General features: G+C 43.1%; 1 protein-coding gene across 3 annotated transcripts in view; it reads left to right on the plus strand.

Moving 5' to 3' along the window:
* Positions 1-18,911, plus strand: part of LOC126260894 (paramyosin, long form) — a 192,240-nt gene that overhangs the window by 87,902 nt on the left and 85,427 nt on the right. For all 3 annotated transcript variants that reach the window (XM_049958342.1, XM_049958341.1, XM_049958343.1), the window contains exons 4-5: positions 614-700; positions 8,586-8,752. In XM_049958342.1, the coding sequence (XP_049814299.1) occupies positions 614-700; positions 8,586-8,752 (254 nt within the window). The remainder of the gene's footprint in view (positions 1-613; positions 701-8,585; positions 8,753-18,911) is intronic.

Consider the following 18,911-nt stretch of genomic DNA (forward strand, 5'->3'; position numbering starts at 1 on the left):
ATTAGTATATGCTGTAATTGACGACACTCCCTAGCCTGAGAGCCCCGTTTTGTAGTATTTAGACGACTATGAATATTCCGGTAGGTTTGCCTTTCAGTTTCAGCACATTTCTCAGATACTTTTGCGAAATATCTTAGTGCCAAAATTAAGAACATCGAGTTTTCACGAACATTCGGGTGCTATGAAAAAAGTATGTTGTTTCATTTAAAATACACTTTATTCTCTTCATTATGTCGGTTTTTACATGACGAACCCATTCGCGCACTAAGATTTGCCACAAACGTCTTTTGGATATCTTGTATCAATCTATAAATAAAAAGGGGTAACGTCTTACGCGACTCGCGTGGCATATATTGTTGTTTCAATACCTCAATGTTACAAGTATTAACCTACAACAAAATACCCTGTCCCTTGATCACTGTGAACCACTGTGAGTGGGTTGCTCTGTACACTGGCAGTAGAAGCCTTGAGCACCCCATCTCCAACAGCTGGAACACATCACACTCTCCAACTGCTAGTTTCCTCTTCTGCAGACGAGTGACTCTGTATTGAGCTGTATTTTCCAGAGCTTAGACAGTGTGGCTGACATGTGGCTGCCTTGTTTGTGTTGCAGATTGAGCGAGAGAAGGCCGACCTGAGCGTGCAGGTGATCCAGCTCAGCGAGCGTCTCGAGGAGGCCGAGGGTGGCGCAGAAAGCCAGGTGAGAAATGCAGCAAACGGACGCGTTCCTCTTGTCACTCACGCAGCTGCTAGTCCTCCCACAGCGAGGCTACTATCGCTCCCCACATAAAGTACCACCACGCCAGACAGTGTTTGCTATCATTTTCGCGGAGTGTAACAGTCAGGACGTTCCGTTTATAGCAGTAAAATATTCGCGTAACATATTTCAGTGCCTAAACGGGTTTCGATTTATCACTCTTCTTCACAGGTGTGTGGAATGGTTTTTGGCATAACACTGCGACGAATTATGTCGACGGTCACCTATGAGCGATATTTCGAATAGTACAGTATTCCACGACTGCCATGTCTAACCTGGTTTATTCAATGATTTACTCTAATAAACTTTATTGTTACAATGATAAGATGTCTCACCGAAACAAAGGACAAAAAGAAAAAGAGCCATTGTACACGAGTAACAATCAGCACACCATTGACAGAAACTAAACACTGAAATAGAACAAGACCTGAAAGAATACAGGCGACATTTAACTACTGAATTACAGGAAGCTGTATAATTTAATGCATTAAAAAAGTAAATACAAGAGATTTTCCGAGGGAACTGCAGAGAGGGTCCAGTACACATACGTTGAAAACAAACGCTTGGAGTCTAAACCAGAAATGTAAGGCCGAAAATTAATGTATTGATGAAATGTTTCAGAAAGTGCACAAACAAGTTTCATCTCTGAATATATTATTTAATTACAGAATACGTCACAAAAGACTTTAAATTCGATGAGTGTAGTCCGGCGAACACCTTTATCCACATGTTTGGAGTAATGCAAAGAGCGAGACAACCCCAAATAAATAAGATGAAACTCTTATAGCAAGTATTGATAAACGAAGAGTATATCGTAGGCGCCTAATTTAGAGGTAGTGGAAACATTCGAAGAGAGTGGTTATCGAAATGTCATCTTTTCGTAGAATCGTTCATAGCACGAGTGTATAAGAGTTGGTACATGACATATGCGAGAATTATACGAGGGTTGTCCAGAAAGTAAGTTCCGATCGACCGCGAAATGGAATCCACTGGGAAAATCCGGTAAAGCTTTGCACAGATGTGTTGGTCAGTGTCTCTAGTATGCACGTCGAGCGTGTAGCGTCGCTCTTTCCAGTTTTTAGTGAACAGTGAGCACGTAAAAATGCGTAGGGAATAGCGTCTCCCGCCAACTACGAGGGCCTGGTTAGAGATTTCGCCTGTGTCACGCAGCCCACATAACACAACTGTCGAGCAGTTCCTTCTTCATGCTAATTCTCGGCAGGGGCAATGAAGACGCTCCTGCAGCGTTTCCGATGAGAAGTGTTTGATACCCACAATACAGTTCATAATTGGCTCCGCCTGAGTCTCGTCTTTGCTCACAAGAACAGCTGGCTAGGTAGACAAAATTTTCCCACAGGCAAAGAGCTGCAGACCAGTGTAGATAACTGGCCGAAACCACAGGCGGATGCTGTCTATGACGAGGATATTGGAAAGTTGACACAGCACTATGACAACACTCGAAATGGAGCGGCGACTATGTAGAGAAGTAGGTGTAAGGTGTACCTAACTGCTGCAAATAGAACGTTTCTGGTTTTCCTGTGGTTTCCATTTCGTGACCGATCGGAACTTACTTTCTGAACAACCCTCGTAGGATGCAATAAAAGGCAGCACTGTCTGCAAGAAAACAAGTTGTGACTGAGGATTCGTGCCAGCAGATGTAAACTGATGTCATGTGGTATTGCCATAAAAAGTGTTAAAGAGCTATAAACAGCTTTCAGTTTAGCAGCAAACGTTTAGCACAATAGTATTCTTGCGTACTATGATTTAGAGAAACGGTATTCAAGGAAGCTACTGTGACAGTTTTTCTGTTGGCTTCACAGTAGACCTCACGTAGGGATTATGACAGAAAGACAGGAGGGATTAGGGTGCGTGCACATGCAAATGGACAACCATTTTTCCGTTGCTCAATACCTGACTGGAAAAGAAAGGAAAACCGCTTATATTGCATGGAAGTACTCTCCGCAATCCAATGCACTGCACAACGCCTTGGAGAGCATGTAGCGGATGGTTATTATTAAAGACCAGCTACTCGCAGACGTCCATTCTGGGTTGTAATTATAGCATGACAGAGAAACTTGGTAGATATTCTAATACGTTCACGCGGAACCGATTTACGCTGGGATAAAATTAGTTCCAATTTCGGCCACCAAGAGCAAATCTAGCGCTGTGAATGCAAGAAACACGTATAGAAATGTTCCCACATATAATGGATCAGGAACGGGACGTGGGCAGAAAAGGTCAAACAAATGAGAAAGGCGTAATCTTGACTTTATTATTAACCGCCCCTTTCACCATTTGTTCAATATGAGTACCGGAAACTCGCCGAGGTGTTGCGCAACGCCAGATTTGCAGCTGGTGGCCAAAATTTGAACTTTTTTCCTGCGTAAATCGGTTCGGTATTAATATTTTAACATGCATATATACCAAGTTTCGCTTCCATACGGTAATTACGGCCCATTCTTGCCCTCCGTGCTATCAAGATGTAAATGTAGAGTAGGGCTGTACTCGAAAAGAGGATGTTACTAAATTGTCAAACAAAAGGTCACTGCTCAAATTTCTTTCAAGATTAAGATTAAATAATCCAAAGTCATTGTCAGATTCGAAATTGTACGTTGTTAAGAAATTCGGATGTAGCATACATATCGCTAAACAGTCTACAAAAGCCGAAAGGACAAATCGACCAGTGAAATTAAAAGAAGTAGCATAGTATTGCATTTAAAAATCAGAAGTGGGGAGATAACTTTCTCATGAAGACAGAGCACTGGGGATACTACGCCAAAATGTACTAAGAGCAAGTTGATATCACATTTCATGTAAGTGAATGTAAGCTGTTTGTGTTAAACGAAAAAAGTAATGGAATCAGCTAGCTCAATAATTATATGGCATCGTTAAGTTGGTTGTTAACACTAGAGAAGCAAGCAGAGCACACAGCAGGGAAGAGCTCGTGTTATGACACGGTGCAGGGAGCCGTTTACGTTGTGTTTTTGACGTCAGATATCTCACCGGAAAGGTAAATAAGCCCCAGGAAATGTGTTTGAGAAAGAGCCAAACAAAAGTTATATAAAGGCCTCACGTGTAACACTGATTTAGTAGTTCCGGGACTAGGAGATTTTTACGCGAGCTATGTGTGCCACTAGTCAAAGAAACGTTTGTGCGACGATTTTACATAAATAACACAATTTCGACAGTAATAGGTGGTTAAATAAATGAAGCACGGAGCTAACAGCACTGCTAATCAGAAAATGAAATTAAAAATTTTGTGGGAACAGGAAGGAGAAGACTTGACGTTGTATAAAACGTTCTATTTTGAGAGGCTTCTAATGTTTTATAACGTGCCTTCTGTTTCCATTAGTGCTTACTTGACATTTTGTATCTGACAAGATTAGGCAATGTTTCCAATTACTAGCATGATACCACCAACTGCTAAATATTTAATAGACGCAGTAATGGCTTCATAATTGAAGGCATATAATGAAAAAAGAAAAACACTGAAAACACTGTCTACGTCACTGTCTGTGTTTACTCGTATTACCACTTTCTCTTGCCAGAGGTGATCTGCAGGTCCAAATGTAATAAAAGAGGAGAAAGGAGCACGACATTACAAGGCTGGTTGTATTGTAACAAAAATATATACAATACAATGGTGCTATACAAATAAAAATAAAACATTAAAGCAAATTATACATAAATACTGCAAATCACAGTTGGTCTACAGAGCAGAACTTTATTTAAAATTATAGAAGTTGTATAAACTGAACAATTAGGAAAGCTAATGCACACTGTCACGGTGCAAGCAACAGAAACCCACTCCTTCGTCCTCATACAAGCCATCTTCTTTGGTGTAACGGCTGCAGACGTTTAAGACAAAGCGATACGATCACATCATGAACCTTTCTTTTGTAACTTATTTCGATTTTATCTCACCTCACGCTTACTTCAGTTCATTAGGATCATGATGCTGTGCGTCAGATTATCATCAGACTATGAAATGTGCTTCACTAGCATTCTCTTCTAGAGATAATTCTACAGTAACACTAACTTTTTATGCACTCCATTTGTTTGCATCTACCCTCTGCACCAACATAATTACTACTAAAAGGTGTTGGATAGCTTGGGAAAATATTGTCATAAAAAGCACAATCGAAAGAATACAGCGACGGGAATAATAGGGGAACAAAAGTTAAACCGTATGTCATAAGCAATGCGAGCAAACAATGACACTACATAACTTTGTATCCAGAGTCTGGTTCTGTCAGTGGGTTTCTTTTCCAGTGTATGCCTTGGAGTTGGCGGGCGTTTCTTTCAACAGCTGCTGTTAACTAGAGTTGTTTGTATCAGTATAAAATTAAATATTCATTTCGGCCCATTATTTTTTTGTCACCAAGTGTTCAGTTTGGGGTCCTCGACTACATGTGTAATTTGGCCTTGAATAACTTTACCGCTCACACCTAGAACATTGATCGTTACGCCTCGTTCAAGCGAAGCTTCATTTGCTGACATGCGCTTCTCCCTCAATGTATTATTTTCACACATACATTTTTATTTGTATAACCGTTAGCTTGGGGTGTCTATTTGAAAGTTGACACCTATTTCTCAATCCGCATGTTATGTGCGAGTCAGCCTTTCCGAGGAAAGACGCGTCCGCTATTGAAAAGCTCACCAACTCAGCAATGACTTTTATATTTATGTTTTTCGGCATACAGTTTTAGCTTTCCAAACCTGACCCCTACACTAAATTACTCATATCACTCTTTGCCAACAAACTGCACTTTAATTCCCGACGTATTGTGATACTGTTTGTTTATATTTTTTTTACGAACTGGCTACAACGACAAGCTAGTCATACGCTATGAGAGGTTGCAGCTGTTCACCGCAGCAGTTCCGACGTGCCGCATTGACGACCCCGTAATGCTGAGGTTATGCGTTGTCAGGCTAAAATGCTCCAATAAATAGAAGCATGCCTGTGAGAGTCATTTTACACTGCCTGGCAATAGAATGGAAGTACCCGGAACACGATCGGATGTCAGTGTAAGTTCTTGCATGTACACACCATCGGCGGGTATGTAAATGAGAAGAGTTGCAACTCTGTGGCAGGTATAGCGGCCATCAGAATGCGTTAGAGTTGTTCTTGTTTTGTGTTGTTACCAGGCCTGGAAGGTTGTACAAAGTCAAATGTTGAGTAATCACTGTTAAGGACACAGAGATGCCGTGTACTCGTGTGAGGCAGCATTCTCAGCACCTGACAGAGTCTGTAACGGACCTCGCTGCGGGTTTCCATTTGGTTGGCTGCTCGAATCGTGAAATATCCAAATTTGTGGGACATTCGGGTGTGAAAGTAGCCCAATGCTGAACTGCATGGGAACGTGAGTGCAGGAATACTCAGTGTCAGGTTCCAGCCGACCACGTCTCAACACCACAGCGGAGGGTCGCCATATTGTGTACCAGGCACGTTTTATCCCCTTCTCATCTGCGCCTGCTATTGGAGAACAAGTAATGGACTCCTTGCAACATCCTGTTATCCACTGGTCGGTGACTTGCAGCAGCCAGACTAGAGAATTACCGTCCCATGCATAGGCTTCCATTAACACTACAATAAAAAGGTTGCGTTTGAGGTAATACCACGAAGGGTAACTATGGACTGGTGATGAATGGCTTCTCATTGTGTTCAGCGGTGAATCATGGTTCTGCACTGTCCCGGATGACCATCGTCGGCGCGTATGGTGACGACCTGGAGAGATGCTCCAATCTTCCAATGTTTTGGAGGGGTGCAGCGGTGTTCTTCCTGGCGCCATAGTGTGCGAATCATCAGGTATGACTTCAGGTCACGACTGGTAGTGATTGAGGGAACTCTGACAGCACAAAGATATATCACGGACATCCTGCGTTCTGATGTGTTACCTCTCGTGTGACAGTATTGTGGAGCCATTTTTCCAGAGCACAAAGCTCGTCCACACATGTCACGTGTGTCTATGAACTTCCTGCGTTATGATGAGGTAGTCCTGTGACCAACTACATCCCCTGATCCGTCCACGGCTGATGAGATACCCCTGTGACCATCAAGAACCCAGATTTTCCGCCGACAGAACTACCTCCCGAAAGCGAGTCCAGTGTGCTAACCACTGCGTCACCCCGCTCAGTTCCTCAATCGAATCAGTGGATACATCCAGACCAGAGAGGGTGCAACGTCATGCTGATAAGTAGGTTCATACTGCTAAGCTCTTTGTAAATTTAACTCGATTTCGTAATCACTTTGCTAATGCACTATGTGATCCAAAGTATCCCGACACCTATCTGAAAATGACTTACAAGTTCGTGGTGCCCTCCATCGGTAATGTTGGAATTCAATATGGTGTTGGCCCACCCTTAGCTTCCACTCTCGCAGGCATACGTTCAGTCAGGTGCTGGAACATTTCTTGGGGAATGGCTGCCCATTATTCAGGAAGTGCTGCGCTGAGGAGAGGTACCGATGTCGGTTGGTGAGGCCTGGCACGAAGTCGGCGTTCCAAAATATCCTAAAGGGGCTCTATAGGATTCAGGTCAGGACTCTGTGCAGTCCAGTCCATTACAGGCCGCGCATTATGAACAGGTGCTCGGTCGTGTTGAAGGATGCAATCACCATCCCCGAATTGCTCTTCAACAGTGATAAGCAAGAAGGTGCTTAAAGCATCAATATTAGGCCTGTGCTGTGATAGTACCACGCAAAACAACAAGGGGTGCTAGCCCCCTCCATGAAAACACGACCACACCATAACACCACCGCCTCCGAATTCCACTGTTGGCAGTACATACGCTGTCAGATGAGGTTCACCGGGCATTCGCCTTACCCACACCCTGCCATCGGATCACCACATTATGTACCGAGATTCGTCACTCCACACAACGTTTATCCACTGTTCAGTCATCCAATTTTTACGCTCCTTGCACAAAGCGAGGCTTCGTCTGGCATTTACTGGCGTGATATGTGATGTATGAGCAGCCGCCCGACCATGGAATCCAAGTTTTCTCACCTCCTGCCCAACTGTCATAGTACTTGCAGTGGATCCCGACGCAGTTGGGAATTCCTGTGTGATGGTCTGTATAGATGTCTGCCTATTACACATTACGACCCTCTTCAACTGTCGGCGGTCTCTGTCAGTCAACAGACGAGGTCGGCCTGTACGCTTTTGTGCTGTACATGTCCCTTCACGTTTCAACTTCCCTATCACATCGGAAAAAGTGGACCTAGGGATGTTAAGGAGAGTGGATATCTCGCGTACGGATCTATGACACAAGGGACACCCAATCACCTGACCACTTTCGAAGCCCGTGAATTCCACAGAGCGCCCCATTCTGCTCTCTCACGATGTCTAATGACTACCGAGGTCGCTGATATGGAGTACCAGGCAGTAGGTGACAGCACAATGCACCTAAATGAAAAACGTATGTTTTTGGGGGTCTCCGGATACTTTTGATCACATAGTGTGTCACATACCGTCTGAATCCATGACGTTTCATTTAGTTTCCTCCTCCCTTTCTGGGTGCTTCACACGCTTTGTCAGGCTATATAATACAACAACGCATAGTCTCTGTGTGACGCGGTGGCTGGTGCTGTACATTTGATCAGAAGATGTCTGCAATGAATATAGCAACCGTTCATAGTTTATGATTAGCTTGCGATTTTTCTCGGCTAATGAACAGTATAAAACAAATTTATCAGGATCTTCCATCTTGACAATTATGACACACTTTACTATCTTTCGATATCACAATAGCTGCGTCGTCGACACGGTTGTGATGGTAAGATACACTATGTCGCCTTACTGACCATGCTACATTGGCGGTGTTCCAGTTCGAGATCAACAGAAAGCGAGATGCGGAGCTGGCGAAGCTGCGAAAGCTGCTGGAGGATGTGCACCTGGAGAGCGAGGAGACGGCCAACCTGCTGCGCAAGAAGCACCAGGAGATCGTCGTGGACTTCCAGGACCAGATCGACCAGCTCTCCAAGGCCAAGGCCAGGTCAGTGCCTGTAAAATTATCTGTCCCCTTATCACTACACTGTTGCTCTCCAGCTGACCTTCCTACATTGTTACGAGAGAACAGAAAGACGCCCGCCCTGACGGGAATTATTATAATATGATTAAAATTACTTGTTACTTGACACCTGACGCCTTGGATCTTGGGTCGATCAGAGCTCTCAACGTAACACGCGGACTGTCCGCCGCTGGCATCGCACCACATCAGGCCACTTGCAGTGCGGTGTACTCGCAGCAGTCACGCTCTGCCCGTGCTAGATGTTGGCTGCCACCCTCTCCCCCCCCCTCCACACCCCACCCCCCCACCCCTACCATGTCCGGCTGGTGGTCGAGTGTCAGCCGGGGAGCAGGTGACAGTCGACAGAGACGCTGTGGCATCCAAGACACACGTCAAATAACAAGTTTTTATCAGGTTGTAATTGTGAAATTCTTAGTTTGTTAAGCTGCTTGTTTAACGTGCAGGATACTGCCGTCAAATCACGCAAAAATTAAAGCAGGACAGACGCAACTCCCTACTAAACACGACTGTGGTTGGTTCACAGGTCAACCTGAGTATGATTTTTAGGCTGTTACTCACACTCTTTTAGGCAAATGCTGTGCCAGATCCCAATTTTCGCGTCAGAAAATACGATACACAAACAGTTAAAATACGATCACGCACGGAACTAAATGTATTTACAAAGTTTACAGACAGGTGGTCCACACGACTTCCCTCCCCGTAGGTAATAACGACTGCGCTACAGGATAAAATTGCCAAAACTCGAGCACAGCAGAGCCCATACTAACACGGGGTTAACGCTAACGAAAAGAAGAAAGATTCATATTATTTCGGACTTTTCTTGCGTTGGTGTCCATGTATAAAATACACTGCCAAAGAAAAGTAATACAAGTTTTAGAGGTTTACATTTCGCAGAAGATTTATAGTTGCAACAGTGCTTGTGGAGTACATGAAATTATTACATTTACAGATCAATAGCACAAGCGCTTCTGAGGTACCAGGTATGGACCCACTCCGAAACAGCTATATCCGTACGGGCAGCAATGCAGGCGCTGACTCTTGCATCCAGTCGATCGTACAGATGGCGAGTACTATGCTGGGATATGTTATGCCACATCTGATCGACCTGTTCACGTAGTTCTCTGAGATTTGTTGGTTGACGAATCGCAAGAGTCACTTCTCGACCCATCATGTCCCACACGTACTGGATTGGAGACAAGTCTGGTGATTGTGCTGGCCAAGGAATTGTGCTGCTCGTCTTGCAGAAAACGTTGAGTTTCACGGGCAGAGTGTGGGCGAGCATTATTCTGTTGGAACAACACTTCACCTTTCCGTTGGAAGAACGGCAAAAGAACGGGTCTGACAGCATTGGTTGGTTGGTTGGTTTGGGGAAGGAGACCAGACAGCGAGGTCATCGGTCTCATCGGATTAGGGAAGGACGGGGAAGGAAGTCGGCCGTGCCCTTTGAAAGGAACCATCCCGGCATTTGCCTGGAGCGATTTAGGGAAATCACGGAAAACCTAAATCAGGATGGCCGGACGCGGGATTGAACCGTCGTCCTCCCGAATGCGAGTCCAGTGTCTAACCACTGCGCCACCTCGCTCGGTCTGACAGCATTCTGCACGAATGTGAAAATCCGATGAATCTTCGCAGACGTGTTGGACGTTGTTTGTAGTATGCCAGTAGATCACCTCTCTTCACTCTTTTCAGTCCTGAACGCACAGTGAGCTCATAAAGACGCCTAGAGAATAGTGTCTCCCGCCCAGTATGATTGCTGTGAGAGATTTCGCCTGATTTCATGCAATCCCACGCAACGTGCCTGTCATGTATTTCCTTCCCCATGACATTTCTCGATCGCACGTTGCAGGGACAACGAGGATGCTACCTATTGTGACGAGGGTATTGGAAAGCTGGTACAGTGCAAGGACAAATGTCTCAATCGGAGCGCCGGCTATATAGAGAAGTAGCAAGAAGGCGTAACTAATCGTTGCAAATAAAACTTTTTTATTTTTACTACGGTCTCCATTTCGCGGCTGATCGGAACTTGCTTCCGAATAGCCCTCGTAAAAAATATTCGACCTCTTTCTCGTAGAGAAGATGGAACAACTGATCTCAGGCTGTAACTTATTTTATTTTCATGTGCTCCTGCTAGGAAAAATATAGATTTAGACGCTAGCCGTCTGGAACGGAAACAAACATGTGAGGGTAAGGATTCCGGTAACGCCATTCGTTTAGTGGGAAGCACCGCAGTGCAGCGTTCTGGGGATTAGCACGCGGACGCCGGTCTCCGTCTATTCCTGGCTGTGGCCGGAATGCGGCGTGATATCCTTAGCGCCCACATTGCTACGTCCCGCTCCTGCCTTAACCCTGCGTGCTAATTCGCAGGATCACTACAGTGACACAAAGAAACGCTCGCCTAAGCAGCCAATTATCTGTTAGCGATTTTTCGTTTAATGATAAACCGGAAGAGCGCGAAGTGGGAAAACGAACAGCTTGTGACATCAGGCAGCCAAGTAAAGTCCACAATTAAGAAGCTGCGTGACCAGCGACTTGACAAGAGGCAGAAATGAAGTAAAATTGCAGTAGGCGATAAAGACCTTTTTTGCTATATTACATTACTGGCTGACAAACCCTGCATTGCCCGGGTATTTATTTTGCCAGTTTCCTATTAGAAACGAAACCGTATATGCAGTTCTGCGGTTGATACTGGAACTTTGGCCGTACCTTTTTGTAACACCGTATATATATATATATATATATATATATATATATATATATATATATATATATATATATATATATAATATGTGTGGCTCACCGAGCTGCTATACACATGCTGAAAGTATGCCTATTTCCCTACATATGCCCAACTCCAGTGGAATGCTACTGAAACTTTGGCTACCTCCCCTTCATCTGATGAGCAAAGCGTTATAAGTGTACCAAATAATAGTTTGCATGGAGTCAGTGGCAGTATTTTTAAGAGAATAAATTCGATTATTTGGCTATTCGTAGGACAGAGAAGTTGAAGCAACTTTTTCCAGTCAGTACATCCCTAAGTGCCACTGAGGATAATTGCAAAGTGCTCATCTACTGCTAGCAAAACTAGAATTTTTTTACAATGGGGGATAATAGGAAGCCAAAAGGTGCTAAAGTGTGCCGGGATAAAGGGCTGCTGCAGTGCAGGCTTAGGTATGGCAATGGCTCGTGACATCTCAGGTAAACAACATCAGGAAGTCAAATAGTTTATTTAAATTTCGTGTTCCTACGCTTGTAAAACTACGGTGCGGCGGCCACGCCCCCTGTGGCGCGCTACATGGATGGTTCTGGTGTACTGCGGTGGCCAGCTGCCGGTCCGGTAGTCGGCCGTGACGTCTGTCCCCAGAAATGCTGATGCACAAGGTGCCTGCTCAACACCGTATGCCCCACTTAAGCTTGGCTTAGCTGCTCGAGGAGGATACGAGCGACGCAGAGGACTGCCGGAACTCTTTCAGGGGATGGCAGCCTCCGGGACAGGAAACCACCCAGCGAACGAAAGCTTATGGTACCGTGACCTCCGCAACAGAATAGGAGGGCAAGCAGCTGTACCACCCAAGTAACAATCTGCTGCACTCCAGGACAGGAATCTGACTGCTGCTGGGGTGAGTCTGGAGACAGCCCACTGGTGGGAAGGTTCCAAGCCTTGGTAGGAGGACTTGATGTTAGAAAACAGTCCATCGGTGATGGAAGCCCAAACTCGTGGTGACACATATCGCTCCGGCAGCTGACATAGTCATCTCACCGTACTGGGTACTGCCGGACTGCGAATATCTCTGCTAAGGTTCACGGTTATTTACGGAGGTCGCAAGCTCATCTGTCATGCCGACTTGCTTACAGCCACGTACGGAATAACACATCCGTGGCCGGAGAGTGTAGAAACCAGTTAGCCTGTCCCGCCAGAGTCCCATGTGTCTGTTGTGTTGACAGGATTTTGTGTTCAAATGGCTCAAATGGCTCTGAGCACTATGGGACTCAACTGCTGAGGTCATTAGTCCCCTAGAACTTAGAACTAGTTAAACCTAACTAACCTAAGGACATCACAAACATCCATGCCCGAGGCAGGATTCGAACCTGCGACCGTAGCGGTCTTGCGGTTCCAGGCTGCAGCGCCTTTAACCGCACGGCCACTTCGGCCGGCTTTTTGTGTTCAGGCTGGCCAACCTCACAGTGCATAAACAACTGTGTTGCTGCAACCGGCATGCCGACGCCTTGGCGCCCGCCGGCTGTTTATTGCTTCTTCAGTTACTGTTGTTGAACTGCTATTTTAAACAATAACGCCAAAAAAAAATAGAGCCAGCGCTGCCGTGCCAAACGGCATGAATGTGGTGAATACAACAACAGCCAGTTCGTGCTTGAAGTACTAATTTGCTCACTGGGAAAGTATCTTTGGATGCAGGTGCATTTTTTTTTTTTTTTTGTAATTCTGGCCTCTTCTCCCGATGTTTTTATCTAATTGATCTACACTTACGTCTTTACACACATATACGGGGTGTTCGCGCTATAGCTGCAGATATTGTGTGCCGGCCGGAGTGGCCGAGCGGTTCTAGGCGCTACAGTCTCTAACCGCGCGACTGCTACGGTCCCAGGTTCGAATCCTGCCTCGGACATGGATATGTGTGCTGTCCTTAGGTTAGTTAGGTTTAAGTAGTTCTAAGTTCTAGGGGACTGATGACCTCTGAAGTTAAGTCCCATAGTGCTCAGAGCATTTTTTTTTTTTTTGCTGATGTTGTGATCATTAGTATCTACTTTTAACTGTCTTCATGCAAATACATTACATAATTCACTACCTGGTGTTTTCTACATGATTGTAACTGCACCACGAAGTGGACTTCCCCTGTCAGTATAGACTAAACATTTTGTATCCATCCTTCAACACGTGATCCGCTGCCCAGAGGAAAGTAAGCATTAATTTCTTGTTCTTAACACATATACGTGGAGACACTAAAGAACCTAAGAACATTGTACTCCTAATACCTATAACTATTAGCCTGAAAATGAAGTAAATACTGAAATAATGTTGTCCAGCACACTATCCTCAGTCACCAATAAAAATATCTACACTTATACCCAAAACACCCTGTATATTGCCTAAGTCATTGCACAGTGCATGGTGGAGAATACATCGTGCCAAAATTATCCATTTTCTTTCGCATTTCATTCGCGTGGTAAGCAAGTGTAAAACGACTGTTTCTGTGCCTCTTTATGTGCCCTAATCTCTCTTATCTCATTATTATGAAGCCTATGTGAAGTATACCTTGGTGACAGCATAGTGGCTCCACAGTATTCTTCGAATACAGGTTCTCTAAATTTTCCCAATAGCGTTTCGCGAGAAGTAGGTAGTCTTTCTTCCAAGATTCTCATTTTCGTCACCAGAGGATTCCTGTTAGACTTTCGCGTGACCGATACCTAACTGGTACGAACCTAGCAGCGCATCTCTGGCTTGGTCCGATGCCTGCTGCCATGTCTGCTTGATAAGGACCCCAAATGCTGAAACAGTACTCTAGAATTGGTCGCACTAGCGTCGTGCATGCAATTTCCTTTAAAAATGCAATGCAATTTCCCGAAAGTCTTCCAACAAATTTAAGTCTTCCATTGGACGAAACACAAATACTCCCTAAACTCTCTTGATAAGATTTTCGCTTTTAGTGACCATTTTTTGTGTGATAGCAACATCGCCGCTAATTCTTCTCTCATTGGTGACATTCTGCAAAAGATCGAGTCTGATTCTAAGTAGGAGGTCTAGGAAATGTCTTTAGCGTTTACCGAGCAAGGTGGCGCAACGGTTAACGCACTGGACTCGCATTTGAGAGGATGACAGTTCAAATTCGCCTCCGGCCATCCTGTTTACCTTATTCTGGGATTTCCCAAATCACTGTAGCCAAATTCCAGGATGATTCCTTTGAAAGTGTATGGCCAATTTCGTTCAACATCCTTCCCTAATCCGATTTCCTCTCCGTCTTTAATGAACTAATTGTCGACGGAACGTTGAACCCTTCCTTCCTTTCTTTCACGTTGATTTGTTTCATAGTCGTCACTTGTGGCTTCACCCTTTGCATAGTAATGATTTTGAAGAATTTCTGTTGCACTATACAAAACAAACTTATAAAGTTTCGGTATGATTAATTCTTTTTAAAATGTTCAAATATTATTGAGAAATTCTAGTGTCCGCTTTTGGTCAGCGCCCACGTTGACCAGAGCTTTCCCAAGGAAAGTTGTTTAGCTACTCCTCTTGTGCTACAGCGATTTTACAAGCATATATTCACCGACCGGACAACACAGCACAATATTGCCATCTTTCTTTTGCCGGACGAATCTGTGCCGTCGTCCAGGCGGTTCGCCTTCAACAGAATTGAGGTTGGCCACGTATGAATACCGCTGCTCGCATTTCAATCGTTAAAAATGAAAAATCAGACCCATCACAAACTGTTGGTCTTCGAGTTAGTTGAGAGAACCATTGTACGGCAAATAACACTGTAAACTTTGCAATGGAAAGTTGCATCCCGTTCATAATGATGTAAGATACACTGAAAGATAATGTTCGTTACGAGAAATGAGACGGAGGATGCTAAGTCAGTTGCGAAACTAGGAGAATAACCCGATGAACTGTACTCGTCCGCGTTGCACTTGAGTACTTGATTCGCTGCGGCTCAAGCGTTCCTGGATCCGAATCAATTGCATTAATGAAGAGGAATGACGTATCTTCAAAAGATCTGCGAAAATATGCGACTTGTTTAATGCACGAAAGCATTTAAGGCTAACGTGAACCACATATGAAACTGAAACGTCTTAAGTGGAACTGTCTGCTACTTGCTACTGTCAAACTCGACGCCATAATAGTAATGCCCAATCTGAATTCATGTGATCCTGTATTTAAAAACATTCTAGTTTCTCTGAGAACAAACACTGCAAACAGCATAACGGCAAGTTCACGCTAGCTGTCGTCAAAAGAAATGTGTGTTTGTACTAGTGAAATAAGTGTTTCAGTCCCAAAAATAGCTGTTAAGTACACACCAACTCAAAACTGTCGTGAGACTGGTTCTTAATCGCAGTTGCAGTGTATATAAGGAAGAGCTGCTGTATTTGCCCCCTGCTTTTTCGAAGTTCCAAAGTAAATTTAAAAAAAAAATTACGCACTCATTCGAAGATGTGGGGGGTAGAATTGACTATCAATAAACTATTTACACCATTTCAAAATCATGTCTACAAATATAAGAGTTTCTCTATTGCAAAAGTGCATTGGTAAGAACTTCCCTTATAGCCATGTGACTGAACTTTCTCATAAAGAGAAACGAGAAGGAGCGATCTGTATGTACTATAAAGATTTATTTTATAGCCAAGATCGCGTTCAAAACTGCTTTTAATTGACCGGCTTCGACAGGTAAGACTGTTATCTTCAGGTCTTTAAAAACTTTTTTGACTGTATGTCATGTTTCATTGTGTGTTCATTACCCATGCCATGTTAGCATTTTAGTGAAGAGTATATGGCACATTCCACACAGATTTGTCAGAAATAAAATTACTAAAAGGTTTGTCACAAGCAAAAATACACACAACTAAAATGCACTTTGCAGAACTTAGCATGTTTACATATGATGCCCGTCAGTTGTTAATATCCGTAATATAAGGTAAATGGCATATTTATGCCAATGTTTACATTTACATGACACATGAAGCAAATCTTGGAACGAGTATTTCGAGTGGGAAGGTTCCAAGATGTGCTGCACTCGTCATATAAATGTGCACTTTTACTATATTTGTGGATTTTAAAAACTGACAAGCACCGAAGGAGAGCTACGTATGTAGACTTGCCTAGTTCCACAAGGTGCCTCTTAGCTGTGTATACTTTTACTTTGACAAACCTGTTTGTAATTTTATTTTTAAAAATTTTATTTTTGACTTAAATTTTAACATGGCATGAGCAATGAACGAACAATCGAACATGAAGTACAACCAAAAAGTTTTTAAAGATCTGAAGATGACAGTCTTGACTGTCGAAGCCGGTCAATAAATAACAGTTTAGAAAGCGACCTTGGTTATAAAAAGTTTTTTATAGGGATGTATTTATTGGAAGATTATTACAGCCAGGTTATTAGGAATTGGAGGTAGGTTTTCACTTGTGAGAGATGAAACGCTACAAACACGAGTATTCGCGTTTTACGTAGCACTAATTTCCTTTAATGGGTTTTCATTTAATGAAATTAGTTGGTCGAATTCTAATAAGTCGTTGCAGCTCGGTATTTCCATTTAATTCCAAAGACAAACTGTAGTGCAATTCGCGTTAGTAGTAAATTCGAGTCGAAAATTTAAGATTGTGAAAATCGACACTAGATCACTGGATGTCTTTATTTTCAGATTAGCCTACCTCTGCAAGGTCACCGACCGTCCCTGTAAACGGCGAAACTGATAAAAGAAAACGGAAAGAGGTTTTTTTAGTTTACTTTGGGCAATTATTATCTGCCGGAATGAAGTAGAAAACAATGTAGGACTGTATATGGTTTTTGACAGATCTGAAGATGGGAATATTCTGAAACGCGTTGTGTTGGTGAGCAAGGCTAGAGTATTTTCATTAAGGGGTACATTCATGAAATTGACTGAAAATGTCGATTTTAAAATTAAGTTTTTTTTTTTAAAATTTGTGATAAGTTCCTATGGGACCAAACTGCTGAGGTCATCAGTCCCTAGGCTTATACACTTAATCTAACTTAAACTAACTTACGCTAAGGACACCACACACACCCATGCCCGAGGGAGGACTCGAACCTCCGACGGCGGGAACCGTGCAAACCGTGGCAATGGGCCATTAGATCGTGCGGCTATTATTTATTGGCAATAGTCGTGGATAATAAGTTCGCAAAGTTTCAATGATGAAATCGCATCCCAAGAGCCTGAAAAATAATGAAATGTGTGAGACGACGCTCCTGCCACGCCCAGTTTTCGAAGCAACACTTCAATACTAGCTCCGTGAACAACGATTCTGTGGATTACTTTCAAGCAAATTTGCACCGGATACATCTAAAAGTCTGTTATATACACTCTTTCGTATTATAGATCATCTGTGACTCTGTTCTATATCTTAGAAACAATCAAAAACGTGGTATTTTTTTATGAAGAAACAATTCTTGTTTTGGCACAGTTTGGTCTGCTACAATTATCAGAATTACAGCTGATGATGCATTTCTTGTATTGAATGACGGGAACTTAGGGAGAATGAAGATATTGGGGAGAATGGGCTTTAATATAGGAAATTTCACTGAAGACATCTTGAAAAAATAAAAGTACAGCGCCTCTCTGCAGCTGAAAAGGCAGGAGAGAAGTCTTGAAGGGAAAGAGGATCCTGAGAACAAATATTTGGTCTTTTGAAGAGATGACATAAGAAAAAAAACGTTAGGTTGAACTTTAAATTCCATTCGCTGAAAATTATGGTTCAAATGGCTCTGAGCACTATGGGACTTAACATCTGTGGTCATCAGTCCCCTAGAACTTAGAATTACTTAAACCTAACTAACCTAAGGGCATCACACACATCCATGCCCGAGGCAGGATTCGAACCTGCGACCGTAGAGGTCGCGCGGTTCCAGACAGAAACGCCTAGAACCGCTCGGCCACAACGGCCGGTGCTGAAAATTATGTTTTTTTAAAGTTTATGTACATTTTCCTCGAAATCTATGAAGGCTAGAATTATGAACTTTTGCACAACTGCTTCTACAAACCTAATAAATGTTGTCTCATGCATAAATTTTGAAAATTTGAGTAAATGCTGAGGTGGGAGGCAAATTACTTGGAATTTCGCATGAATTTCATTTTACACTTAATACAATTATAATTAAGAAATTATTAAAATTCTCCTATTCGGTATGTTCAAAAAACGTCATGAAGAAGCTTGCTACATGCAAAGAGATGAAAGAGAGAAAATTTTATGGAAATCTCTTGTACAGTTTCCTGCTACATGCAAAGAGATGAAAGAGAGAAAATTTTATGGAAATCTCTTGTACAGTTTCTATTTAAATTTTATACTTAGTATTTAAATTCCACAAATATGTTAAATGTATGTAATCCAAGTAACTTAACAGTAAATGTGTAAAGTTCATATAAAGCGTGGTACAAAATT

This window comes from Schistocerca nitens, chromosome 5, assembly GCF_023898315.1.
Source record: "Schistocerca nitens isolate TAMUIC-IGC-003100 chromosome 5, iqSchNite1.1, whole genome shotgun sequence".
NCBI classification, from domain to species: Eukaryota; Metazoa; Arthropoda; class Insecta; order Orthoptera; family Acrididae; genus Schistocerca; species Schistocerca nitens.